Source organism: Brachionichthys hirsutus, chromosome 12 (genome assembly GCF_040956055.1).
Source record: "Brachionichthys hirsutus isolate HB-005 chromosome 12, CSIRO-AGI_Bhir_v1, whole genome shotgun sequence".
In the NCBI taxonomy this organism is placed as follows: Eukaryota; Metazoa; Chordata; class Actinopteri; order Lophiiformes; family Brachionichthyidae; genus Brachionichthys; species Brachionichthys hirsutus.
In genome coordinates, this window is record NC_090908.1 from 13,877,826 (window position 1) to 13,904,550 (window position 26,725).

Here is a 26,725-nt window from a genome sequence, read left to right on the forward strand (position 1 = left end):
TAGATCTGTTAGATGGTCGTGCACAAACCTTCAGCTCGAATGCACTTTTAGGAAGATCTGATAAGAGCGCTTCTGTGTCTCCCAGGTGACTCGTCTGATGGAAGGAACAGAGTATGAGTTCAGGGTTGCAGCCTGTAATTCAGCAGGTACTGGACCATTCAGTGGACCATCAAATTCCGCCTTCGCTGATGAGCCCCTCAGTAAGTCGAAGGCAGCAGGCGCTCTTTTCCTCGCGTATTCTCCAAGAGGCTCCTCTTATTTTGGAAGTTGATGATACACCTTGGATTGTCTCGACAAACGTCTGTTGTCTCCTCCAGCTCCTCCAAGCATGCCGGCTGCTCCGGTGGTGGCCGATAAGACGAACCACAGCGTCACCCTCTCCTGGAAGCCACCAGAGAGGGATGGAGGACGTCCCATTCAGGGCTACATCATCCAGATCCTGGACGAGGGCAAATCGGAGTGGGTGAGGGTGAACGACCCAGGCACCTCACACCCCACCACCGAGTTCACGGTTCCCAGTCTTCGTGAGCTGAAGCGCCACCACTTCAGGATCATTGCCGTCAATGACATTGGCGAGTCCGACCCCAGCCCTCGCACTGGCGAGGTTCTTGTCGAAGACATTCAGCGTACGTCCAAGTCTCTGCATTAACATTGTGTCTCTGTGTACGGCCTCTCTCATGCTTCCACCAATACTTCTTATTTGACAGTTGGACCTTCCATCAGCATCGATGTGTTGGTGGACGACCTGCTATACGTCCGCGCTGGAGATCCAATCAAAATCCCTGCCACCATCAATGGCCGCCCTGTTCCCAAGGTAACCTGGGACTTTGATGGCAAAGCCAAGTCACACAAGAAAAACAAGCTGCACACATTGCCTGTGGACTCTGAGGTGAGACCCAAAACTTTCAGTGTGTGTGTGTGTGTGTGTGTGTGCGTGAACACACTATCTGCTCTAACAGTGCTCATGATTTAGGTGGAGTCCACCGACAGCACATCTGTTGTGTCCATTCCTGTCAGTCTGAGGACGCACTCTGGACGCTACACCGTCACCGCAAAGAACAAGTCTGGACAGAAACGTGTCAACGTCAGAGTCAACGTCCTCGGTGGGACCGTCCACCTCAACCGCTGCAAACAAACATCAAACTTCTTCAGCACCCCTTTGCTTTTTGTTTCGTGGTTTCGGATATCTGACTGTAGTTGTGTTCTGGTTACAGACGTCCCTGGGCCTCCCAAGGAGCTGAGGGTTACTGACATCACTCGGTCAACAATGAGGTTGATCTGGAAACTCCCTGATAACGATGGAGGAGAACGCATCAAGAGCTATTTTATCGAGAAGAAATGTGTTACCGACAACGCCTGGACAAAAGTAAGCGGTTGCGTCGTCAGATTGTCGACTTGAACGTTCAATTCTTCAACAGTATTATTTCTACATGTATGATTTCAGCGTTTCACGTCTTTTTTAACCTGAGTCTCCAAACAAAGCCTGGAGGATTAACCAATGGATGCTCGGTTTGTTATCAGGTGAATCCAGTGTGTGCCAGCCAGGCCTACGTGGTGCCAGGCCTGCTTGAAGGCCAGGACTACCTGTTCCGGGTTCGAGCTGAAAACAGACTTGGATTTGGCCCCTTCACCGTGATCACTGATCCCGCCCGTGCCAGAGACCCCATCTGTGAGGACAACCCATCCTACTCTGTACATACTGCTAAAATCCTCGCTTGCTCATCTTCTTCTTCCTCTGCCTTAGATCCTCCTGACCCCCCAACCAAGGTGAAGGTTAACCTGGTGACCAAGAACACTGTTACTTTGAACTGGGAGCCGCCCAAAAATGATGGTGGCTCTCCGGTGAAGCATTACATCATTGAGCGTTTGAGCTGGGACACCAGCGGCAAGGAAAAGGAGACCTGGAAGCAATGCAACAAGAGAGAAGTGGAGGAGCTGACCTTTGTGGTGGAGGACCTGAAGGAGGTTAGACTACGTCCACTAAACCAACGCACCACCCGCACTTTGATATTTTAGGCTCAAGGACACAAAGGACATGTGTTGGCGACCCCGGACGGGACTAGCCGAAAGAGGAAGAAGAAGACTGGCATCAACAGATGCATTGATTCAACTTCTGCACATGAGTAAAAGTACAGGCTCTGAAAAGTACCCGGTACATGAAAGTAAAAGTTCCCCGTTTCTGTCTGTAGTGAAAAACTGGAAGGGAGTTCAGGACAACCAAGATGCTACTCTTAGAGCACATGAAGAAGGACATTCTGTATTACTGTAGAAGAAGTACTTGAAACGTTGTTTTCATATATTGTGATCAATTAAAATTTAGAAGGGCCCAAGTGTGAACCCTGAAGAATCCCAAAAAGTAGTTATTACTGTTGGTGGACACTTTTTACTGCTACAGTCCTTCACATTTGTTCTCACTGCTGATCTACAGGGAGGAGAATATGAGTTCAGAGTCAAGGCCGTGAATGCTGCTGGACCCAGCCGCCCCTCGGCAACCGCTGGACCCCTGCTCATCAGGGATCAAACATGTGAGTCACGGGCACGTCAGCCAATCAAACACCTTGTGCAGAATATCAGACGATGCTGCTTCCTCTGTTCCTGCAGGCGCTCCCACCATTGAACTGCGCGAGACCCTGGAGGGGGAGGAGGGCTGTGATGTCAGCATAGTGGCGAAGGTTAGCGGCTGCCCATTCCCCACGCTGACCTGGCAGAAAGCGAGCCTGGCCACGCCTGAAGCCAAGGCTGCTGTCCAGTATGACCAGCACATCAACAAACTGGTAACCCAGGACAAGTGCACCCTGCTGATCCAGCAGGCCACTAGGCATGACAGCGCCCCCTACAGCCTGACGGCAAGCAACAGTCTGGGCAGTGTCACCAAGGACATCAAGCTATCTGTGCTGGGTGAGTCACGTTAGCAAAAACAGCTTAGCTGCAGCGGCCAGTATTTAATGTCATCTTCTGGCTTCGGCTTTAATATTCCATATTCAATTATGTAGATATAAGTGGCTGAAATATTTAGGGCTCACCAAAATCCCCCTCGAGTCAGGACTTGAGTCAAAGTCCTGATCCTTAACATTTAAATGTTAGCAGCAGACGGACTTTTCTAGCTGGTTCAGGGAACATCCTAGCTTAGCTTTATTTGTTAGCTAGAAATCAGGAGCTGCTTTGGTTTTGTTCTTACAAATAAGTTATTTTAAGACAGTTCTTGTTTAGATCTTGACTAATCCTGATCTGAGTGGATTCCAGCTTTGATAATATGTAACGATTTACTGGCGATGTATTGATGCTACCCGTACAGGTCCTCCTGGCCCGCCCATCGGACCCATCAACTTCACTGAGGTGTTTGCAGAGAGGATCGGCCTGACCTGGAACCCGCCCACCGATGACGGCGGTTCCAAGATCACCAACTACGTGGTGGAGAAGCGAGAGGACAACAGGAAGTCCTGGGTCCACGTCTCCAATGACCCCAAGGAGTGTGTTTACGCGGTGACCCGGCTGACTGAGAACCACGAGTACGAGTTCAGGGTCATGGCCCAGAACAAGTTCGGAGTTGGACCTCCTCTAGTCAGCGAGTCAATGAAGGCCAGGAACCTGTTTAGTAAGTTCAGAGGGGCGGAGCTAGGATGGATGGATGGAGGATGATGGATGGATGGATGGATGGATGATGGATGGATGATGGATGGATGGATGATGGATGGATGATGGATGGATGGATGATGGATGGATGATGGATGGATGGATGGATGGATGGATGATGGATGGATGGATGATGGATGGATGATGGATGGATGGATGGATGGATGGATGATGGATGGATGGATGATGGATGCTACCCTTCCTCCATGTCTTTTTTAGGAGGATGTAAATAGTCACATTTGACTGCCTGCCGGCAGCTGACATTGATTATTGATTACTGCGCAGTTGCAGCTGACATTGATTATTGATTACTGCGCTGTTGCAGCTGACATTGATTATTGATTACTGCGCTGTTGCAGCTGACATTGATTATTGATTACTGCGCTGTTGCAGCTGACATTGATTATTGATTACTGCGCTGTTGCAGCTGACATTGATTATTGATTACTGCGCTGTTGCAGCTGACATTGATTATTGATTACTGCGCTGTTGCAGCTGACATTGATTATTGATTACTGCGCTGTTGCAGCTGACATTGATTATTGATTACTGCGCTGTTGCAGCTGACATTGATTATTGATTAGTGCGCTGTTGCAGCTGACATTGATTATTGATTACTGCGCTGTTGCAGCTGACATTGATTATTGATTACTGCGCTGTTGCAGCTGACATTGATTATTGATTACTGCGCTGTTGCAGCTGACATTGATTATTGATTACTGCGCTGTTGCAGCTGACATTGATTATTGATTACTGCGCTGTTGCAGCTGACATTGATTATTGATTACTGCGCTGTTGCAGCTGACATTGATTATTGATTACTGCGCTGTTGCAGCTGACATTGATTATTGATTAGTGCGCTGTTGCAGCTGACATTGATTATTGATTACTGCGCTGTTGCAGCTGACATTGATTATTGATTACTGCGCTGTTGCAGCTGACATTGATTATTGATTACTGCGCTGTTGCAGCTGACATTGATTATTGATTACTGCGATGTTGCAGCTGACATTGATTATTGATTGCTGTGCTGTTGCAGCTGACATTGATTATTGATTGCTGTGCTGTTGCAGCCGTCCCCAGTCAATGCGAGAAGCCGACCATCACAGAAATCTGTCTGGAGTCGATGACCGTCAACTGGGATGAGCCCAAGCACGACGGTGGCTCTCCCATCACCGGCTACTTCATAGAGAAGAAGGAGACCACCTCCAAGCGCTGGAGTCGCGTCAACCGCGACGCCATCAGAGCACTGCCACTGGGCAACAGCTGGGACGTCACCGGCCTGCTGGAGGGCGCCATGTACCAGTTCAGGGTCATTGCTGCCAACGCCGCTGGCTGTGGTCTGCCCAGTGTGCCCTCTGACCCCGTCCTCTGCAGAGACCCCATCAGTAAGAGCCACACACGACTCTTCACAAAGAAAAGTTAGTCTCAAGACCAGCCAATCAGAGCCTGCTCAGAAAACAAGCGCTCTTGTCAGCCCTTCTTGAGGAACAATAAGATCTAATAATTAACAGACTTGATAGTAGTGGGTAGCGATGGCTTTATAACGGGCTGAACACAGAACTTTCTGCTCCATTTGGGCTACGTTTAGGTGTGAAAGTCAGAGTTTTAGAACTTGTAGGCTTCCTGTAGTGCCACCCTTAGAACTACTGGCATGCAGACAGGTGAGGACTGAACCTGTGGACCTCAGTTTGGTTAACATTGATGAAGAGGAAGGTAGATGAGGGATCAGCCGCCCAGACAGACAAGACAAAGACTGAAAGAGCACAATTTGAATAAAGCTTCATTTTCCATGAAAGAGATTATCATAAAAATATCTCAATTATGGCTATGAGATAGAAATCCATCAATATTTATGTGTGTGACCGATAGAGCCTCCAGGCCCGCCCACTCCAAAGGTCACGGACTGGACCAGGTCGACCGTGGAGCTGGAATGGATACCCCCCCTGCTTGATGGCGGGTCAAAGGTGACAGGATACATTGTGGAGTTCATGGAGGTGAACAAGGAGGAGGAGGAGAAGAAAGCTCAAAGGATGCTGCTGCTGAAAGAGGCTGAGGAGGAGAAGGAGGCAGAGCGTGAGCAGAGCTGGAAGAAGGTAGGAAATCTAGAATTAGAAATACTCTCATCCTCCTCTGGTTTTTAAATGGGAACTAGAAAGACAATCAGAGACTGCAGACCCCGCCTCCAAAAGACTATTGGATCTTGTGAGACAGTAAACAGGGCTTCCGGATCAGAGGGGCCAAACCTGCTCTAGCTTGCTGCTCCGGAACGTACTACAAGACTCCTTCTGGACTCTTTTTCCCATCATGCCATTCGTGTCCCTCCCTCTTAAAGTGGCAGTTTACAGCACAGGCACAATTCCAGATGTAAAAATAATTCTAGAATCTGGATCCAGATCTGGATCAACGCCATTCTCGGGGAGGACCGAGCCACGGACAGAACCTTGCTTGTGTAAACATTTCAAGTCGATTGGGTTCCTAGTTTTTGAGTTATGCGCACGGACAGACAGACAGACAAACAAACAGACAGACAAACAAACCCAATTGCAATACCCTCGCCTCCCCTTTGGCGAGGGTAATAAAAATACTGATGAATGAATGAATAAATGCTTGTTTGTCTGATGATGATGAATATATTTATTAGATAGAATGTTAGAGTACAAGTACAGTCACACAGTAGCATGTACTACAGTACAAGTACAGTCACACATCCTGTCTAAGAGGAGCATTTCTTGCGGTCTTGTTTCCGTTGAAAGTCCTTCGTACATAAATCATCCACAATTAACAATACAAATTTAACAATACAAGTAAAAATAAAACTAATATTAAATTACTCAATTGATGCAACGTAACATTAGAAAAACAAAAATAAAATGATTTTACACCGCCAGTGCAAACTAACAATTAATCTAAAATAAATTACACCACTGATGCAAAATGACAATGAATGCCAATAAATAACTTACATAAATTACAATAAATTACTAAAGCAATTAATACGTGCAATGTAGGTGGACAAAAAAAAGGAGGGGGGGCTTGATCCGGAGAGAGTCCTGATGACTATCTCCGTTTCTGTCCCCCTAAAAGGTGTATTTTTAGGGCCTTTTTGAAGGAGGCCAAAGAGGTGCATGTTTTGAGGGCGTGCACAGCGATGTCATAGAGCACTCGCTGTGCACGAGAAGATTGTGTCACAGACAATGCCGAAAACAGTACCTCAAAGCAAGTAATACCTCTGGACGGGTATTAACAGAACACACACAAGTAGGAAATCAAAATGTGCAGAGCGAGCTTCCTGTCCTGTCACCAGGGGGGGCTCCCCCCTCACCGCTGGTGGTGTTGGAGCTGTGTGTGCAGGACAGGGCTGTGGGGCCCCAGTGCTGGGACTCAGGGTCCAGGACTCGCCTGTCAGCGAGGTCAGGATCCACACACAGAGGGCGGTGCTGACCTGCACACACCTTGAGCGCCTGGCCGGGGATGCCAGCAGGTCCACCGGTGGTGCTTAGATTATATACTCCCCCATAAGAAATGATAGAAGAGCAATCCTCCTGACGTCTAAGAGGACATCTTAGAGACGACATCTCTGCAACAAAATGTTATTTATTTGACATTTTACACATACAGATTTAATTTTGTTGGAAAATTCACAAAACTCTAAATTGAACCTCCGTGCATCCATAAAATGCCATAATTAAAAAGCCCTCCATGTTCTTCTGGTCTCTTTGCAGGCAAAGGACACTGAGATCAGAGGAACCAAGTTTGTGGTGGCAGGTCTGAAAGAAGGAGGCCTGTACCGTTTCAGGGTTCGAGCTGTGAACTCTGCTGGAGTGGGAGACCCGGGTCTGGTGTCAGAGCTGACAGAGGTTAAAGACAGAACAAGTAAGGATTTGATCCACGTGAGGAGTCATTTGTCTGTCCTTCTGTTTAACACAAGCAATCACTTCCAGTTCCTCCTGAGATGGACCTGGATGCTTCGGTGAAGGAGAAAATCGTGGTCCATGCCGGCGGGACCATCCGCATTATTGCCTATGTGTCGGGTAAACCTGCCCCGCAGATTAGCTGGTGTCGAGACGATGGCGAGGTCCCCAAAGAGGCTTTGGTGGAGACAACGGGCATTTCTAACTCTCTGGTTATCAAGAACTGTAGACGCCAACATCAGGGCATCTACACCCTGAGCGCCAAGAATGAAGGAGGAGAACGGAAGAAGGCTGTCATTGTCGAGGTCTTGGGTGAGGAACCCTTCATGTTTTTAAGAGAAAGAGGAAGCTGATGAATCAACACTGGACTCTAACTTCCTGTTCTTTCCCTCCAGATGTTCCTGGACCAGTTGGACTTCCTTTTGCCGGTGAGAATCTCACCAGCGATTCGTGCAAGCTGACCTGGTACTCCCCTGAGGATGACGGCGGATCGGCCATCACCAACTATATCATCGAGAAGCGGGAGTCGGACCGCATGGGCTGGACATCGGTGTCCTACACAGTAACGAGGAACAATGCTGTGGCTCAGGGACTCCTCGACGGGAAGGGCTACTTTTTCCGGATTGCAGCTGAGAACATCATTGGGATGGGACCATTCATCGAAACTGACAAGATGGTCCTAATCAAGGACCCCATCTGTGAGTTATCATTTGTGTCTGTCTACTCTACAACGAGATCTGGTCCTTCAGGTCCTGCCTGTACTTTAAAGGCGGAGTCAGTTATTAATAACTTATGAGAAAAGACAAATGTTCATTTTGACTCTTGTCTCTCGGAAATCTGGAAAAGCTTTAAGACAACTCGAGTTCATTTCTTCTGACCTGGTCTTAAACTGGTCATTGAGACAAACAAAAGCAAATTGGGCTCTTCTTCAGGCTTTATTGCCCACAAGGCTTGTTAGAGATGACTCCTCTAGGCGCTGGTTCAGAACCTTGAAACCAGCTAATGGGGACTATCCTTTGTATGAAACACCATGTCTCACAGGACTTATATCATTTGCATCTTCTCCAGCTGTACCGGAGCGCCCAGAGGACTTGATTGTAACTGCCATCACCAAGGACTCAATCTCTGTTGCCTGGAGACCACCCAAGTATAACGGGGGCGCTGAGGTTACCGAGTATGTCCTCGAGTCCCGTATGATCGGCCGGGATAACTTCTCACGCCTGGGTGGAGAGGACAAGTTAATGGATAGGAAGTTCACGCTGGCCGGGCTGAAGGAGGGCTCAAGCCACGAGTTTAGAGTCTCTGCCATCAACCAGGTGGGACAGGGCAAGCCATCCTTTGCCACCAAACCTGTCCAGTGCAAAGACCAGCTCGGTGAGAGAGACCACACCCATGACCTCCTTTATGTACAGGATATCATCAGCTGAAACTCTGAGCAATCATTTCATGATTTATATTCCGTCAGTTCTGTCCAGACGATCCTAATATACCTATTGTCCTCTTCTGTCCCCTCAGAGCCGCCCACACTGGACTTGGACATTAGAGACAAGATAATGGTGAAGGTTGGAGACAGTTGCAGTCTGTCAGGGCGTTTCGGTGGCAAGCCAGCTCCATCCGTGACCTGGAGCAAGAACGATGAGGAGCTGAAGCTGGATGAGGAGGTTACCGTCCACAGTACTGCACGCCACCTAAGCTTAAACATCAGCAAGGCCACGAGAGAACACAGTGGGCGGTACTGTGTCAGCGTGGAGAACCCGGCGGGCGCTCGCTCCGGGATCTGCACCATCACCGTTGTCGGTGAGTCAGAAGTCATGGCGACTGAATCATATGAGCTTCGTCTCCCTGCAGACACAATCAGACACGTAGTCAGAATTACAAGCAGCAGAACTCCAAGTCATCCAGGGGACACGGAGACAGTCTGGTTTACGTTCCCCGTCGGAGCGTCGTGGTGTAAAGAATACGAAGCAGTGAACCGCTGTGTGTGTGTGTGTGTGTGTGTGTGTGCGTGCGTGCGTGCGTGTCCATTACGGTCAAACTCTTTCAAACCCCTTGAGACAAATCTGCCTCCAGTGATTCAGATCAAATTGAATTGACGAGTCCCTCTGTAAGTCCATGGACTGCGTCTTGGTGAATGGGAAGGGGGACCTGAACGTGTTCTTCCGTCTGTCAGACCGTCCTCAACCTCCAGAGGGCCCCGTGGTTTTCGATGAGGTCTACAGGAACTACATGGTAATCTCCTGGAACCCTCCTCTGGATGACGGAGGCTGCGCTGTCTCCAACTACATCATCGAGAAGAGAGACACCAACCGAGACCTGTGGATGCCTGTCACCTCATCCTGCACTAGGACCACCTGCAAGGTGGGAATATTATTTACCAGCAGGACATCGGGAAAGCCTGCTCCTTGACTGCTGTTGTCTGTCTCTCCAGGTGCCTAAGCTGATTGAGGGACGCGAGTACATCATCAGGATCATGGCTCAGAACATCTACGGCATCAGTGAACCTCTGCTGTCAGCAGAGGCCAAGGCCAGAGACATCTTCAGTAAGTTCTGACACACCTTCAGGTGAACACGTTCTGTTTGCAGCAGGTGAACAGACTGATCAGTGTCTGATCAGTGACTTTTTGTTGTCACAGAGGTGCCCGATGCTCCCAAACAGCCCACGGTGAAGGAAGTCTACCATGATTCTGTCCTCATCAGCTGGGAGCCCCCTGCCGATGGAGGAAAGCCAATCACTGGCTATATAGTGGAGAGGAAAGAGACCATGGCCAACAGGTACACCAAGTCCTGCCGCGTCCAGCTGAACACGTGGACACAGTCTTTGTCTCTGTGACTAGTCGACTATTGAGTCTTAAATATGTGCAATAATGATCTGGACACTGATCTCGTTAATGACGTAAGCCAGGCCTCGGCGAACCACATCACACGTTTACTTTTATTGTTTTGTGTCGTTTCATTTACGATGGTTAGTTTATTGTCATTATTATTGCTTCTAGGCTTTGGGTAGGACTGATTTCTAATTTAATTCTTGTGAAATGCCCGGCGGCACGGTGGATAGCACTGAAAGTCACATGTTCAAATCCAGCTTGGGGCCTTTCTGTGAGGCGTTGGAATGTTCTCCCCATGTCTGCGTGGGTTCTCTCCGGGTTCCTCCCACCACCAATAACAAGCAACTTAGGTCCAGGACCATTAGTAGTTCTCAATTAATGCACCTGGTTAAATAAAGGTAGCTTAAAAATCTCAATAGAAATCTGTTTTGATAAAGAGGTTAGGGTTAGGGTTAGTCTCGGCATTAAACCATGAGCTGTTGATGCTTTTGCTTCCAGATGGGTTAGGGTTAGGGTTAGGGTTAGTCTCGGCATTAAACCATGAGCTGTTGATGCTTTTGCTTCCAGATGGGTTCGCTGTAATACAGAACGGATCCACCCGAAGGTGGACTACTGGGCCACAGAGCTGCTGAAGGGCTGCGAGTACGAGTTTAGGGTCAGCGCTGAGAACGAGGTGGGAGCTGGAGACCCAAGCCCCCCATCCAAGCCTGTGTTTGCTAAAGATCCCATTGGTAAGTTACATTTACAGTACATACTGTATATTATTACATTTAGTGTGTCCACATGCCGTTTCATTTCTGAGTTTTGTTTGCTGCAGTAAAACCTGGCCCACCAGTGAATTTGCAAGCCATTGACTTCACCAAGGAGTCAGTGACTCTGTCCTGGCAGCCACCAGCTGACACCGGCAGGGGAAAGATCTTTGGATACTTGTTGGAGTATCAGAAGGCCGGGGTAGAGGAGTGGAACAAGGTGAGGACGCTGCACACCCACATTCATCCATCCATGTTCTTGTAGATGAGACAACAATCGTCTTGTTGTGTGACTGTACTTGTACTCTAACATTCTATCTAATAAATATATTCATCATCATCCTTGTCTGCAACCGGTTTTTCTGCCTTGTGGGTCACGGGTGTTGCTGGATCCGGTCACCAGTGCGTGGCGGGGCCAGGAAAATAGTTTAGCATGAAAAACACGGAGGATTTCTGTTTTTGATTGAAATGACATGGACCTCTTGTCCTTCTGCTCTCCTCAGGTGAATCAGACTCCAGACTCCTGCCAAGAGAGCAAGTTTAAGGTGATCAACCTGGACGATGGTGCTCTGTACCGCTTCAGAGTCATGGCTGTGAATGCTGCTGGGGAGTCAGACCCAGCTAACCTCAAGGAGCCAATCAGAGTACAGGACAGACTTGGTGAGGTGTCTCCTCAGCTGATTAATAGGCTTTGAACTGTTTTTTGTGAACTGATGTCCTTCTTCTACACGCCCTCAGAGCCCCCAGAGCTGATCCTGGATGCAGGAATGACTCGAGAAGTGAAGGCAGTGGCTGGCACTCACATCACGTTGATTGCCACCATCAAAGGTGTCCCACTTCCCACCGTCACCTGGAAGAAGAACGATGCTGAGGTGCCCACTAGGGCTGACATTGAGAGCAACCAGGCAGGCACCAAGCTGGAAATGAGGTTCTGTAATCGTGGCGACTGTGGAGACTACATGCTAACTGTGGAGAACCCAGTGGGATCCAAGACAGCCACATGTACTGTTCTGGTCCTCGGTAAGAGTGCTACAAGTGGTTTTAGCTCGGATGAGTGTAATTCTACACTGTTTAGGATAAAACACATTTAGTTCAGTGCATTTTAGTATGAAACACTAATGAGATGCCAAACATAAATGTTTTATGATGATCTTCCAGACAAACCTGGACCTATTCAGCACCTACGGGTGTCTGATGTCAGGAGCGACTCTGCCTACCTGTCCTGGAAGGACCCAGAGGACAATGGTGGCACTCGTATTACTAACTTTGTGGTAGAGAAGAAGGACACAGCGTCCACTCAGTGGGTCCCCGTATGCTCCACATCGAAGAAACGTAGCATGATGTTGAAGCACCTCATGGAAGGCACATCCTACTCGTTTAGAGTCGCGGCTGAGAACCAGCTTGGACGCAGTGAATATGTTCAGACCCCGAAAGCCATCAAGGCAATGAACCCACTGTGTGAGTATCTGCACAGCCAACTCCATCATTTTGTCCTGAAAGGCCATTTCAGGACAAAATGATGAAGTTGCTATCTGGTCAAATTACTTTCATATTTACTGATTGTACCAAAATGATCATTGAACTTTCTGTTGTTGGTCTGAAAGCCAACCTATTGTGAATATTCAAAGACAGAGTTTGGATTGTTAATTTCTAGATATGTCTTCTTCCATCCTTCCAGTCCCTCCTGGTCCTCCCAAAGACCTACACCACTCTGATGTGGACAAGACAGAGGTTTGGTTAGTCTGGAATTGGCCTGATCGCAACGGAGGAAGTGAGATCACAGGTTTCCTCATTGAGTATCAGGAAGAGGGAGAGAGGGAGTGGGATGAATGGAAGACTGTCAGTATCCCAGAGAGTCATGTGACTGGCCTGGAGGAAGGAAAGACGTATCGCTTTAGAGTGAGGGCTGAGAACGCCGTTGGCCTCAGTAGACCGGACACCACTGTGCCCATTCTTTGTCAAGAGAAACTCGGTAAGATACATAAGAGTGTTTACATTTGTGATAATTCACGGATGCTTTCTGTAACATCTTCACTCGTACAGCAGCTCTTAATATAGTCTGTGTCAGAACATTTGTCATGAGTGATTTTCTCTGCATGTCCACAGTGCCTCCAATTGTTGAGGTGGATGTTAAGCTCGCTGAGGGCATTACCGTAAAAGCTGGCACCACCATTAGGCTGCCAGCTATCATGAAAGGAATCCCTGTTCCCACTGCCAAGTGGTCCATTGAAGGAGAGGAGGTCACCAGCAAGGGAAACATCAAGATTGACACTGACAACTTTTCTACTGTGCTCAGCATTATTGAATGCACAAGGAACCACACAGGCACCTACCTGCTCACTGTGTCCAACCCAGCTGGAACCAAGACTGCGGCCTTGAATGTCACCGTGCTGGATGTTCCTGCTGCTCCCATTGGACCTGTTGACATTCTAGAAGTCACTCCAGACTCAATGATGATTGAATGGCGCCCTCCGAAAGATGACGGTGGTAGCCCTGTCACTAACTACATTGTGGAGAAGAGAGAATCCAACAAGGGGACCTGGAGTGGCGTAAGCTCCAGTGGCCTCGCCACTAGTCTCAATATCACCCGCCTGCAGAAGGGAGTGGAGTATGTGGTTCGCATCCGTGCTGAGAACAAGATGGGTATTGGCACTCCTTTGGAGAGCAAGCCCACCATTGCTGAACACTCTTTCATGCCCCCAAGTCCACCTGGTAAGCCACAGCCCTCTGATATCGCAGAGGATGCTGTGACACTGAGCTGGACCATGCCCCTGTCTGATGGTGGCAGCCAGATCACCGGCTATATCATAGAGCGCAGACATATGGGAGGGAAATGGATCCGTGTCAACAAGATACCTTGCAGGGACATGAAGTACAAAGTCCTGGGTCTGTTTGAGGGCAATGAGTATGAATTTAGGGTTTTTGCTGAGAATATTGCTGGTTATAGCGGCCCCTCACCCAGCTCGGACCCCTGTAAGCCCTGCAGACCTATCACCGTCCCTAGCCCCCCTGTCAATCCCAAAGTTAAGGATTACAGCAAGAACACAGTTGACCTGGTGTGGACCAAACCCACCAAAAATGGAGGCAGCCCCATCCTGGGTTACACCGTCGAAATGAAAAAGGTTGATGCTGAAGAATGGAAGAAAGTGAATTTGGATGACTTCATCAAGCAGTGTGCCTACACGGTCAAGGGCCTGGAAGAGGGTCACACCTACAGATTCAGAGTCTTTGCCTCAAATATGATTGGAGATGGAGAGTCCAGAGAACTCCCAGAGTCCATCACTACTCAGGATATTCTCATCCCCCCCGAAATTGAGATGGAGACCACCTGCCGTGAGCATGTCACTGTGCGTGTTGGTCACAACATCAATATCATTGGATACATTAAAGCCCGTCCTGACCCAGAAGTGATTTGGTCAAAAGAGGAGACTGTTCTGGAGAACAGTAAACGTGTCACCATCATTCAGAACTTGCCACTGGTCCACTTGAAGATCAAGGAGGCCACGAGAGCTGACCATGGCAAATACATTCTGAAGGCGTCAAATGAGGGTGGTGAGGCCTCCTGCACCGTGACTGTCAATGTGCTCGACAGACCCAGTCACTGCCAGAATCTGAACACAACCTACACCACCAAGGACTCGTGCATGGTCAATTGGGATGCCCCAAAGGACAACGGTGGATCTGAGATCACCAATTATATTGTGGAGTGCCGTGAGCCAAGTATTAGCATGTGGTCCATGATTTCCTCCAACTGCACCAATCGCAAGATCAAGGCTAAACTCATGGAAGGCCACGAATACCTGTTCCGTGTCTGTGCCGAGAACAAGCTGGGGCCAGGTCCCTCTGTAGAGACCAAGACGCCTCTGCTGGCCATTGACCCTCTTGAGAAGCCGGGTGAGCCTGAGAAATTCAGAGCCACTGACATTGGTAAGAGCCATGTCAATCTTAGATGGAGGAGGCCTGACTATGATGGTGGCAGCCCAAACCTGTCCTACAACCTTGAGTGCAAACACAAAGATGCTGAGGAGTGGAAGAAACTCAACACTGGGACCCTTACTGCCACTTTCTTCCTAGCTGACAAATGTACAGAAAGTCAGACATACACCTTCAGGTAGGATATCATAGTCCTTAAAATTATTTTTTGGTTGTTGCATTTTCATTACTCAGAAACGATTTTATTTTCTTCTAAATAATATTATTTTATTTTATTTTTATCCAGAGTGCAGACCGTCAATGAAGGAGGTGAGAGTTCTTGGGTAAACCTGGCTGATATCCTTGTAAAAGAGGAGATCCAGAAGCCTGTCATTGACCTGAAGCTGGCGGGAACCTTGACAGTGAAGGTTGGAGAATCAGTCAGAATGGAGGCAGCTTTAAGAGGAAAGCCCCAGCCTGAGGTCAAATGGATAAAAGACAAGGCAGTTGGAGACAACCCCAGGATTAGCATTGAGACTGGCCCAGATTATTCAAAATTCCTCATGACCAAGTCCAGACGCTCTGATTCCGGAAAGTATATCATTACTGCCACCAATTTAGCTGGCACCTTCACAGCATATGCCAACATTAATGTCCTGGATGTCCCGGGCCCAGTGAGAAACCTTAGGATAACTGGTATTGGAGCTGACAAGTGCAGAGTGGTGTGGGATGCGCCAGATGATGATGGAGGTTGTGAAGTTGACAGCTACATCCTTGAGAAATGTGAGACAAGGAGGATGGTCTGGTCAACATATTCTGCTTCCGTGGTCACTCCATACTGCAATGTTACTCGTCTGGTGGAGGGCAACGAGTACATCTTCAGAGTGAGGGCTGAAAACAAGATGGGGACTGGCCCTGCCATGGAGAGCAAGCCGGTTACTGTCAAAACTCAGTTCAATAAGCCTGGACCCCCTGATGCCCCTGAGGTCACCAAGGTAATGCAAGACATCCTAGAATTGCTCAACTGGAATTGATGAAATAATCATCTCAGTAAATAACACTGTTGATGTTTTAATGATCCAGGTAAGCAAAGATGAGATGACAGTTGTCTGGGCTCCTCCTGAGAATGATGGTGGAAAGTCAATCACTGGTTACATCCTGGAAAGGAAAGAGAAGAGGGCAGTTCGCTGGGTGCCATGCATGAAGAGCCCCATCTCTGAGAGGCGGATGAAAGTCACCAACCTGATTCCTAACCATGAGTACCAGTTCAGAGTGAAAGCGGAGAATGAGGTTGGTCTGGGAGAGCCCAGCAAACCCTGCAGACCGGTGACAGCCAAAGACCCCATCGGTGAGTTTGCGGTCATCAAAATTGAGATGTTTGTGTTTTTGCCAGAGAACACTTAAAACTGACGTTTTCAGGTTGATCATTTTAAGTTTTGTTTAACTGTCACTATCTGCAGAGCCACCTGGTCCTCCTGCAGGCTTGAAGGTTGGCGACAGCACCAAGACGTCCATCACCCTGTCCTGGTCTAAACCTGTTTATGATGGTGGGGCCCCCATTATAGGCTACAGTTTAGACATGAGGTTGAAAAGTGAGGTGGATCCTGAAAAGCCCACAGAGGGCTGGAAGAGAATTGACACCCACGGTCCGTTGGTGCTCACAGAGTTCACCATCAGCCAACTGGATGAGAAGCAGGAGTATGAATTCAAGGTGTCTGCTCAAAACCAGGTGGGATGGGGACGCCATGCCTACATGAAGGAAGCAGTTTCACCTAAGGAGATCCTGGGTAAAACCTTGAGCTACTAAAGCCAACATCCATTGGGTTTCACATGTTAGAAGTAGTAGCAAATGTTACATTACTGCAATGCGATTCGTTTTCAACAGAGGCTCCAGAGATTGACCTTGATGCCAGTCTGAGGAAAGGCTTGGCTGTCAGAGCTGGCTGTCCAATCAGGCTTGTTGCTGTGATCAGAGGAAGGCCCTCTCCTAAGGTTACCTGGAAGCGCCTGGGTGTGGACAATGTGATCCGCCGAGGTCATGTTGACCAAGTTGATAGCATGTCCTTCCTGGTCATCCCAGAGAGTACCAGAGAGGATTCTGGGAGATATTCATTGACTTTGTCCAACTCAGCTGGAGAGAAAGCTGTGTTTGTCCGTGTCAAAGTCCTTGGTGAGAAAAATACATTTGATAAATAAGGTTACATTTTTCCAGTCAATGATGTTCAGCCAGTCACTTTCATTTCATTCTCTGCAGATACACCCGGACCTGTTGGTGGACTGGAGGCAACCAACATTACTAAGACAACAGCTCAGCTATCTTGGTTGCCTCCAGAGAATGACGGCGGCAGCCCAATCCTCAACTACATTGTTGAGAAGCGGGAGGTGGATAGGAAGACCTGGACTAAGTGTACGGAGGACTTTAAGAAGACTAGCTTCAAGGTGACCAACATGACACCTGGCATCGAGTATTACTTCAGAGTCATGGCTTGCAACAAGTACGGCATTGGAGTTCCTCAGGACTCATCCAAGTCCTACGAGGCTGTTGATCCTATCAGTGAGTGTCACCAATACACGCTAGCTCCTGTGTTCCTTGGCCCTGTTTGTATTCCTGCTAAACCTGCTGTTGTATCCAGGTGAGCCAGATCCTCCAAAGAAGATGGATGTGCTGGAAATCACAAAAAATAGTGCCACACTGGGCTGGCTGAAGCCCTTAAGAGATGGAGGAGCCAAGATCAATGGCTATGTGGTGGACTACCAGGAGGAGAGTGCCCCAGAAGACAAGTGGATGCCTTACTCTGTGGTCAAAGACCTAACCATTGTGGTGGTTGGACTGAAGGAAGGAAAGAAGTACAAGTTTAGAGTGGCTGCCAGGAACTCGGTGGGAGTCAGCCTCGCCCGAGAGGCAGAAGGAATGTTTGAGGTCAAGGAGCAGCTCAGTGAGTAGACAGTCCAATAGAGCATTTCAGAATATAGTAGGGAAACTGGTCGAACATTTGAAAGATTTCTGTCTTGTTTCTTCTACATCACAGTGGCTCCAAAAGTCATAATGCCTGACATTATGACAGTCAGAGCTGGATCCAAGATGGTGGTCGAAGCTATTGTTGCGGGTAAACCTGCTCCCTTATGCAAGTGGAAACAGGGAAACGAGGATGTGCTGACCTCTGACCGCCTGTCTGTCGTAAAAACACTGACGACTTGCACGCTTATCATCAAAAATGTGAGAAGAAAGGACAGTGGCTACTACAGCCTCTCTGCTGAAAACAGCACTGGCAAGATCAACCAGATCCTCAGAGTCATAGTCATGGGTCAGTGTCAACAACGTTTAAAGTTGCTGGTTCTAAGCTGAAGTTATGTGAAATGTCAATGTTTGTTAAGCCCCATTAATGCCTCACCCTACGTATCTCTACAGACATCCCTGGACCTCCTGAAGCTCCTCTGGAAATCACAGCACTAGACATTGATGGTTGCACACTTCTCTGGAATTCTCCACAAGAGGATGGTGGCAGCAACATCACCAACTACATTGTTGAGAAGTGTGACATCAGCCAGGGTGACTGGGTACCTGTGTCCTCATCATGCACCAAAACCAGCTTCAGAATAACCAAACTGACTTCTGGCAAAGAGTATGGTTTCCGAGTCCGTGCTGAGAACAGGTTTGGAATCTCTGAGCCCATATACTCAGATAAGATGATTGCCAGACATCCATTTGGTGAGTCTGAAGCCAAGCATTACATAATGGGAATCATCATTACAGCCACGACACTAACTTTGGTTTTCCCCTGAAGATCCCCCCAGTGAGCCCAGAAACCTGCAGATCAACAAGATCAATAAGGACTTTGTCATCCTGTCATGGGAGCGTCCCAGCAGTGATGGTGGCTCCCCCATCACTGGCTACTGCATCGAGAAGAAGGAAAGGAATAGCCTTCTGTGGGTGAAGGCCAATGAGTCAGTGGTAAAAGCTACACAGTACACCTGCGCCAGCCTTACCGAGGGTCTGGAGTACACCTTCAGGGTATCAGCACTCAACCAGGCTGGACAGAGCAGACATTGCAAACAGACTGACTTCATCACTGCCAGGACTGCTGTCGGTACGAACACCATTTTCATGTTTCTACATTACGCGTATGAGTTTCTTTTTCTTTTTCTTTTTCTTTACTCCTGAGGACCAAATATTCTGGTTCTTAAATGTCTGAGAAGTCGGAGATTGACAAAATCAGTGTAATTTAAGAACAAGAAGTACTTCTTGTTCTTAAATTACTTACAAGGCTTTTTCACGTGTTGTCTGCCTTGTTTGAATCGTGTACAAATTAAATGAACACAGAATTATGAGCTCCTTCCGTATCGTTATACGTTTTTTAATATAGGCATAAATTGAAGATTAAATTCCACTGATTCCAGCAAGATTTAAGCCACATTTCATAAATTAATTGAAACATCAATAACGCACTAGTGAATACATTGACATCAGAGCGTTAAAGAAAACAAAGTGAAAGTGAGCATCACTACAAAGAAAATGATATTGAAGTAAAATCAAGGAAATGTACTTTCAAGAAGGCTCAAAGTGACTCACTTCTGCTCTCAGATCATGTTGGTTTTATTTGTTTGATATATTGAAACCTGAAGATACCAATAACACCAGCTAAATTCTCAACCCATTATTTTCACCCAGACCGACCTGGTAAACCTGAGCCTATGGATGTAACCAAGAACTCTGTCTCATTGGTCTGGAGTCGTCCCAAGCATGATGGTGGCAGCAAGCTGATTGGCTACTATATGGAGTATACAAGACTTCCAGAGGAGAAGTGGACACGCTGCAATGCCAACTGCATGAACATCCAGACGGAGAGTTATGTGGCCACTGGCCTGGAGGAGGGCCAGCAGTACCAGTTTAGAGTTATCGCTAAGACTGCCATCAACATCAGCCAACCGTCTGAGCTGTCCGACCCCATCCCAGTAATCGCAGAGAATGGTACAGCTTAGTGCAGCCACAGTAACTACAGCAAATGCATGTTCAGCAAATAACGGTTATTCCGTCTTCTTCCTCTCGTGTGCAGTTGCTCCTCGTGTGGAGCTGGGCGTCAACATGAAGAACCTGATCATGGTGAAAGCGGGCGAGAATGTCTTCCTGGATGCTGAGGTGTTTGGAAAGCCACTACCCAAGGTGAGCTGGAAGAGAGATGGAGTGCCTTTAGTCCTCACCGAAGGCATGAAGATGAACCAGAAGAAACATGTCCACCTGTTGGAGCTCTACTCAGTCACCAGGAAGGAATCTGGAGATTACACAATTACTGCTGAGAATGTCAACGGCAGCAAGTATGCCACCATTAAGGTCAAGGTGCTTGGTAAGTTTGATTTAGTATGATTTGAAGAAAGTGTCTTGACTATGTGAGCAGATTCTAGCTTCCTACTTGTTCTCCTGCAGACAGACCAGGGCCACCAGCCTCAGTGAAGATAACTAAAGTGTTTGCTGACCGTGTTAAGCTGCGATGGCAGCCCCCAGTTGCAGATGGTGGCTCTGAGATCACCAACTACATCATTGAGAAACGTGAGACCAGCAGGGCCAACTGGGCCCTGGTCACCGCCAACATCCATGGGCACAGCACTGACTGCTCAGTGGAGAAACTCATTGAAGGACATGAGTACCAGTTCAGAGTCAGTGCTGAGAACCAGTACGGTGTGGGAGACCCCAGCATGACTGACCCTGTCATGGTCAAGAACCCATACGGTAAGCTCAGACCAGTAAAGATGACGTGACTTAATATCATTCAGTACCTGACAAAGGACAGAGCTGCTTTTTAGATTTTTATGAGATAAAGTCAAAGCCTAATGGGAGATATGCCTTCCCCCAGATGTTCCTGGTCCATGTGATCCACCTGTCATAAGCAACATCACTAAAGATTCCATGACAGTAAGCTGGAAGGCCCCAGGTAATGATGGCAAGGCTACCATCCTTGGCTACATGGTGGAGAAACGTGAGGCTACTGAGCTGGTCTGGGCTAAGGTCAACCGCCGGCCAGTCATTGATAGAACTATAAAAGCTGCACAGCTGACTGAGGGCTCAGAGTACGAGTTCAGAGTCATCGCCATGAACAAGGCTGGTCTGGGGAAACCCAGTGAGGCGTCAAGTGCTGCTCTGGCCGTTGACCCTGTCTGTAAGTATCAGCTTTTAAAATGTGAAATGTTCATTCTTATGATCAGTTTGACTACTGGTCACAGGGTATTGATAATAACAACAATAATTCTGCAGATCCTCCCGGACCACCTGCCTTCCCAAAGGTGGTGGACTCTACCAAGAGTTCCATCAGCCTCAGCTGGAGCAAACCGGCTTATGACGGTGGCTGTGAAATCATTGGCTACCTGGTGGAGTGTAAGCGGGCTGAAGCTGAAGACTGGACAAAGTGCAACATTCCAAAAAGGCTCCAGGCCACAAAGTTCCTGATGACGAGCCTGATGGACGACACCGAATACCAGTTCAGAGTAACTGCTGTCAATAAGATTGGCTACAGTGACCCCAGCGAAGTCCCCGGAAATCACATGCCCAAGGACATCCTGAGTATGTGGAAACTGTTAATTACAACTTATTTTAATTCAATACTTCTCTCTTATAGCTCTGAAAGAGTCCGCAGAGATTTAATGATAATCAATAATTTTCTGGATTAACCTGTTGTGTCTGGTTTGTCATTGTTCAGTATCTAATTATTGTTAGATAACAGGACAGGTTAATTAACATTTGACAATCTAGTTCATTCACAGACATAGTGAGGGAGGACGTGAGAGTGGCTGGTGTTGGGGAGGACGATGCAAAGGACAGGGTGAAGTGGAGAACGTTGATTTGCTGTAGCGACCCCTCAGGGGACAAGAATAAAGTCCAGTAGTGTATTCACAGATAGACACAGCGACTTAAGGTCCTTAAACTACACCTGATACTTACATTTGTAGACGCGGGACGCTGTATCAGTCACACCAGCTAGGAGGTAAAAACCAGGCGCGTATACAGGATATACTCAGACAGCTAACACGTTAGCATCTTCTTACATTATACCAGTCAATGTGGTATAGAATTTAATCACTTTAAGAAAATGTATCTGCTTGTCTAATATCTAAATAAAGTCTCTGCCTCCTGTCTTTGGATGAAGCTTAAGCAGAACAGTGATATGGTTCTTGCAGTCTAGCCCTACTTTCAGAGACACAGCTATGATTTTTGCTGTTTTGATTAAATGACATCTCCTACCCATCTCTTAGTTGCTCCTGAAGCTGAGTTGGATGCTGACCTAAGAAAGGCATTGGTCCTTCGAGCTGGTGTCACTATGAGACTATACGTCCCGCTGAGAGGTCGCCCCGCACCAAAGGTGACATGGACGAAGGTGGATGCCAACCTGAAGGAAAGGCAGGGCTTGACAATCAACACATCAGAGTGGGACACCCTGCTGATGATTGAGGATATTAACAGATATGACGCCGGAAAATATGTCCTAACCCTGGAGAACAGCAGTGGCTCCAAGAGTTACACCATTGTGGTCAAAGTCCTTGGTAAGAAACACAAAGAGAAGACACACTTCAGAAATAAGGGGTTTGGGTCAGGGTACGGTAACCACAGATCCCGGTGAAAATTAAAACTGGAACCAATGTCTCTTTGAAAGCTTCATCATTAGTTTTACATTATATGTCCTCTGTGTCTCACTTAAGAAAACCTCGAAACAAAAAATCTCTCCTCTCCCTCACAGATTCTCCTGGGCCACCTGTGAACTTGATTGTGAGGGAGACCTCCAGAAGTCACGCTTGGATCACCTGGGATGCTCCATTGATTGATGGTGGCAGTCCAGTTAAGAGCTATGTTATAGAGAAACGTCTGGCTGAAAGAAAAGCCTGGACCTGCGTGTCGGCAGAGTGCCGCAAGACCTCATTCAGGATGACCAACCTGGAGGCAGGACAGGCCTACTGCTTCAGGGTGCTGGCTGAAAACGCCTATGGTATTGGAGAAGGCTGTGAAACTGCTGGCAGTGTTCGTGCCTCAGGTAGCTGCTACGAGTCACAGTTGGGGGGGGGGGGGGGGTGTTAGGGCATTCTTATTTATTCAGTTGAATGCCAGAGTTCTCAAAGAGCATCACTTCCCTGTTATGTTGTTGCCACAGTAATTGAAAATGGTAATATTTCCGGTAAATTGTGCACAAATTGTATATTGTTGGTTTCAGACATGAAGATGTGTTCAAATCTCAAAAGAAGGAAGAGTAGTCTGTTTACATTGAACAAATCTTGTTTGCATCAAACAAGTACTCAGTCTAGTCTCATCTGTCCTTCCTCTTCAGAGCAACCTGGTCCAGTGATGGACTTTAAAGCCCAGAAGACAACAAAATATTCAATCACATTGTGCTGGAAAAAACCGGTCAGTGATGGCGGAAGCCACATCACTGCCTACATCCTGGAGCAGAATGAAGGGGAAGAGAAGTGGAAACAGATCACGAAGGGCAAGTGCACCTCATATGTGATTGGTGGACTGTCTGAGGGTACGGAGTACTCCTTCAGAATCAAGGCACTCAATGAATCTGGAGAGGGACCATCCACTGAGCTTACCGTCACAGCCAAGGACCAGTTTGGTAAGATAGCCTGCTGGCAGCTATTTTGTTTAAACACAATTTGTTCTGGCTATTTTCTGATATTCAATCTTTGTATTTCAGCACTGCCTGACTGCAACTTGAGTGCTCTACATGACAATTGCTGTGTGGTCAAAGAGGGCAGCACCACTCGTATCAATATCCCTATCATCGGAATTCCCTACCCCTCTGCCATCTGGAAGAGAGGTGGCACAATGCTAGGAGACACTGGCAGAATGTGTGTAGAAGCATCACAGGGTGTCACCACACTGCTAATCAGAGACTGCCAGAGAGGAGATGCCGACACCTACACCATCAATGTCAAGAATAGCGCTGGCTCCAAGGACTGCAAATTCCAGCTCAAGGTAGTTGGCAAGCCTGGCATCTGCACTGGACCCATTAAGTTCGATGAGGTCACTGCTGATGGCATCACTCTGGAATGGGGCCCACCTAAAGATGATGGTGGCGCTGAGGTATCCAACTACATTGTGGAGAAAAGGCGGACCATGGACAACAAGTGGGCCACAGTAGCTTCAGCCATCCAAAAGACCAACATGAGAGTGATCAGGCTTCATGATGGGATAGAATACATCTTTAGAGTATTTGCTGAGAACAAGTATGGGGTTGGAGAGTACCTGAGGTCTGAGCAAATCATTGCCCAGCATCCATTCGGTGAGTACATCAAGTTTGTCTCCATGGTTTTACTCTCTGAAGTTTGAAGACGGGTTCTCTTCACTTTTTAAATTCATCTTTTTTAACATGATCACATACAACATAAAGGATTTCATGTCTAAATTTTCAACAAAACCTCAATCTTATGAAGATGAGGCTCCATTTCTTCCCTTCTTCCATTGACAGAATGGAAGACGGTATCAGGGCAGCACTGGGAAGTGGCCTGAATTCATACTATTAGACATTAATAAAAGCTTTAGAGCACTTCCTGACTCAAGGGTCAGCTCATCAACCCTTGTTCAGGGACACATTATCGGCAGGTTTCACTGAACATCATCAGATAAGAAATCACTGGACATGGTCTAACCAAAGTCTGGTCAGGTGCCTGTAGCCTCACGAACTTCATATCTCTTGCTGTGTTGCTGATGATATCGTACCTCCTATCCTCATCCTCCTACCCTTGTTTGTTTGTCCTTCTCTTCTAGATGTACCTGAGGCACCTGCTCCTCCAGAAGTAGTGAGCATCCGCCATGAGTCCGCCATCTTGACTTGGGCTGATCCAAAAGACACTGGTGGCTCCCCAATCACTGGTAAGAGATTGTGATAGGGATGTGTTTGTAGTAGGGCCTGAGCCAAAGTAAATAGCAATCACTAATGTCATTCACTGTAGGCTATCACGTGGAGTTCAAGGAGAGGAATAGTGTGCTGTGGAAACGGGCCAGTAAGACTCCGCTGAGAGTAAAGGAGTGTCGAGTTACGGGCCTGATAGAGGGTCTAGAATATGAGTTCAGGGTGATGGCCATGAACATGGCTGGTCTAGGAAAAGCAAGCAGAATCACTGAGGCTGTGGTCGCCCTGGATCCTATTGGTGAGCTCACTGCTTTGGATTTATTCCTTCTTTAGTGAATAGGTGGAGTATGTTTTATTTAAAAAAAAAATGTTTTCATAACAGATCCTCCTGGAAAGCCTGAAGTAATTAGTGTCACCAGGAGCACAGTCACTCTGATTTGGACAGCTCCCAAGTATGATGGTGGTCATAAGCTGACTGGCTATATGGTGGAAAAAATGGAGGCTGGCAGCAAGGCCTGGACAAAGGCCAATCATGTTAACATCCAAGGCTGTGCTTTTACCGTCACTGACTTGACAGAGGGATCACGGTACCAGTTCAGGGTCAGGGCCAAGAATGCTGCAGGAACTACTGGTATTCCTTCAGAGCCCACTGAGCTTTTGACCTGCAAGGATGAATATGGTAAGCTGAGTATAATTTGGGGGTGATGTTGCCAGTCTTAGCATTATTTTGGCATTGATACGTTTCTTTCTTCTGTCCTCTGTTAAGAACCTCCAACAATTACTATTGACCCAGACATGAAAGATGGTGTATCAGTAAGGGCAGGAGAGACCATTGTGATATCAGCCTCCAAGATTGTGGGCAAACCTCCACCTACTTCTGTCTGGTCAAAGGGAGGACGTGAATTCAAGACCTCTGATGTTGTCACTGTCACCAGCACTCCAACCTCCTCCACTCTGGCTATCAAGTATGCAAGCCGCAAAAACACGGGAGAGTACATCATCACTGCCAGCAATCCCTTTGGTATTAAGGAAGAACATGTAAAGGTGAAGGTCCTGGATGTGCCTGGTCCTCCAGGCCCCATTGAAGCCAGTAACATTTCAGCTGAGAAGTGTACATTAACCTGGCTTCCACCAGAGGAGGATGGAGGTTGCTCTATCAAGTCCTACATCCTTGAGAAAAGAGAGACCAGTCGCCTGCAGTGGACTAAGCTAGCTGAAAACATTGTGGACTGCAGACATGTAGCTAGCAAACTAATCAAGGGCAATGAGTACATCTTTAGAGTGTCTGCTGTGAACCAGTATGGCACTGGAGATGCAAGCCAGTCTGGTCCAGTCAAAATGAGTGACAGTTTCTGTAAGTTCATTGAGTGTTAATTTAGCAGAATTTGTATAAAAAAAAAAAATACATAAAGAATATAAATTTCCTTGAAATCAATGCATATCTTGGTACTGCAGGTCCACCGGGTCCTCCATCATCCCCAGAGATTGATAATGTTGGTCGTAACGCTGTCACCATTTCATGGAAGAGACCAGCAAAGGACGGAGGAAGTGACATCAGAGGATATTGCGTGGAAAGGAAAGAGAGGAGAGGAATGAGGTGGGTGAGAGCATCTAAAAGGACCATTCCTGACCTGCGTTTTAAGGTCCAAGGCCTGAGCGAGGGAGTAGAATATGAATTTAGAGTCACTGCGGAGAACAAGGCTGGATTTGGGGAGCCAAGTGAGCCATCTCACCCTGTGGTGACCAAGGATATTGTTTGTAAGTAAAACTTGACTTCTCTCTTATTTCTGAATTACCTTTGCCCAGGAAAGTCAGAACATACACATTCAATACCTTTTTATCCCTCCTGTTTTTTTTAT

General features: G+C 47.5%; 1 protein-coding gene across 1 annotated transcript in view; it reads left to right on the plus strand.

The window, feature by feature from the left end:
- ttn.2 (titin, tandem duplicate 2) overlaps positions 1–26,725 on the plus strand; it is a 212,351-nt gene that overhangs the window by 140,539 nt on the left and 45,087 nt on the right. The window contains exons 160-209 of the mRNA XM_068746792.1: positions 86–200; positions 318–626; positions 708–889; positions 974–1,103; positions 1,215–1,366; positions 1,522–1,669; positions 1,745–1,965; positions 2,429–2,525; positions 2,602–2,898; positions 3,296–3,595; positions 4,707–5,021; positions 5,506–5,729; positions 7,359–7,509; positions 7,578–7,859; positions 7,943–8,245; positions 8,616–8,921; positions 9,063–9,344; positions 9,718–9,905; positions 9,976–10,087; positions 10,181–10,319; positions 10,940–11,103; positions 11,190–11,341; positions 11,625–11,781; positions 11,860–12,141; positions 12,280–12,579; positions 12,800–13,093; positions 13,228–15,232; positions 15,341–16,028; positions 16,117–16,381; positions 16,494–16,820; positions 16,919–17,203; positions 17,288–17,587; positions 17,667–17,969; positions 18,063–18,338; positions 18,443–18,742; positions 18,819–19,121; positions 19,703–20,002; positions 20,088–20,375; positions 20,456–20,758; positions 20,883–21,185; positions 21,281–21,586; positions 22,276–22,563; positions 22,758–23,048; positions 23,340–23,627; positions 23,709–24,296; positions 24,782–24,886; positions 24,967–25,164; positions 25,249–25,545; positions 25,633–26,220; positions 26,322–26,624. Coding sequence (XP_068602893.1) covers positions 86–200; positions 318–626; positions 708–889; positions 974–1,103; positions 1,215–1,366; positions 1,522–1,669; positions 1,745–1,965; positions 2,429–2,525; positions 2,602–2,898; positions 3,296–3,595; positions 4,707–5,021; positions 5,506–5,729; positions 7,359–7,509; positions 7,578–7,859; positions 7,943–8,245; positions 8,616–8,921; positions 9,063–9,344; positions 9,718–9,905; positions 9,976–10,087; positions 10,181–10,319; positions 10,940–11,103; positions 11,190–11,341; positions 11,625–11,781; positions 11,860–12,141; positions 12,280–12,579; positions 12,800–13,093; positions 13,228–15,232; positions 15,341–16,028; positions 16,117–16,381; positions 16,494–16,820; positions 16,919–17,203; positions 17,288–17,587; positions 17,667–17,969; positions 18,063–18,338; positions 18,443–18,742; positions 18,819–19,121; positions 19,703–20,002; positions 20,088–20,375; positions 20,456–20,758; positions 20,883–21,185; positions 21,281–21,586; positions 22,276–22,563; positions 22,758–23,048; positions 23,340–23,627; positions 23,709–24,296; positions 24,782–24,886; positions 24,967–25,164; positions 25,249–25,545; positions 25,633–26,220; positions 26,322–26,624 — 15,100 coding nt within the window. The remainder of the gene's footprint in view (positions 1–85; positions 201–317; positions 627–707; positions 890–973; positions 1,104–1,214; positions 1,367–1,521; positions 1,670–1,744; positions 1,966–2,428; positions 2,526–2,601; positions 2,899–3,295; positions 3,596–4,706; positions 5,022–5,505; positions 5,730–7,358; positions 7,510–7,577; positions 7,860–7,942; positions 8,246–8,615; positions 8,922–9,062; positions 9,345–9,717; positions 9,906–9,975; positions 10,088–10,180; positions 10,320–10,939; positions 11,104–11,189; positions 11,342–11,624; positions 11,782–11,859; positions 12,142–12,279; positions 12,580–12,799; positions 13,094–13,227; positions 15,233–15,340; positions 16,029–16,116; positions 16,382–16,493; positions 16,821–16,918; positions 17,204–17,287; positions 17,588–17,666; positions 17,970–18,062; positions 18,339–18,442; positions 18,743–18,818; positions 19,122–19,702; positions 20,003–20,087; positions 20,376–20,455; positions 20,759–20,882; positions 21,186–21,280; positions 21,587–22,275; positions 22,564–22,757; positions 23,049–23,339; positions 23,628–23,708; positions 24,297–24,781; positions 24,887–24,966; positions 25,165–25,248; positions 25,546–25,632; positions 26,221–26,321; positions 26,625–26,725) is intronic.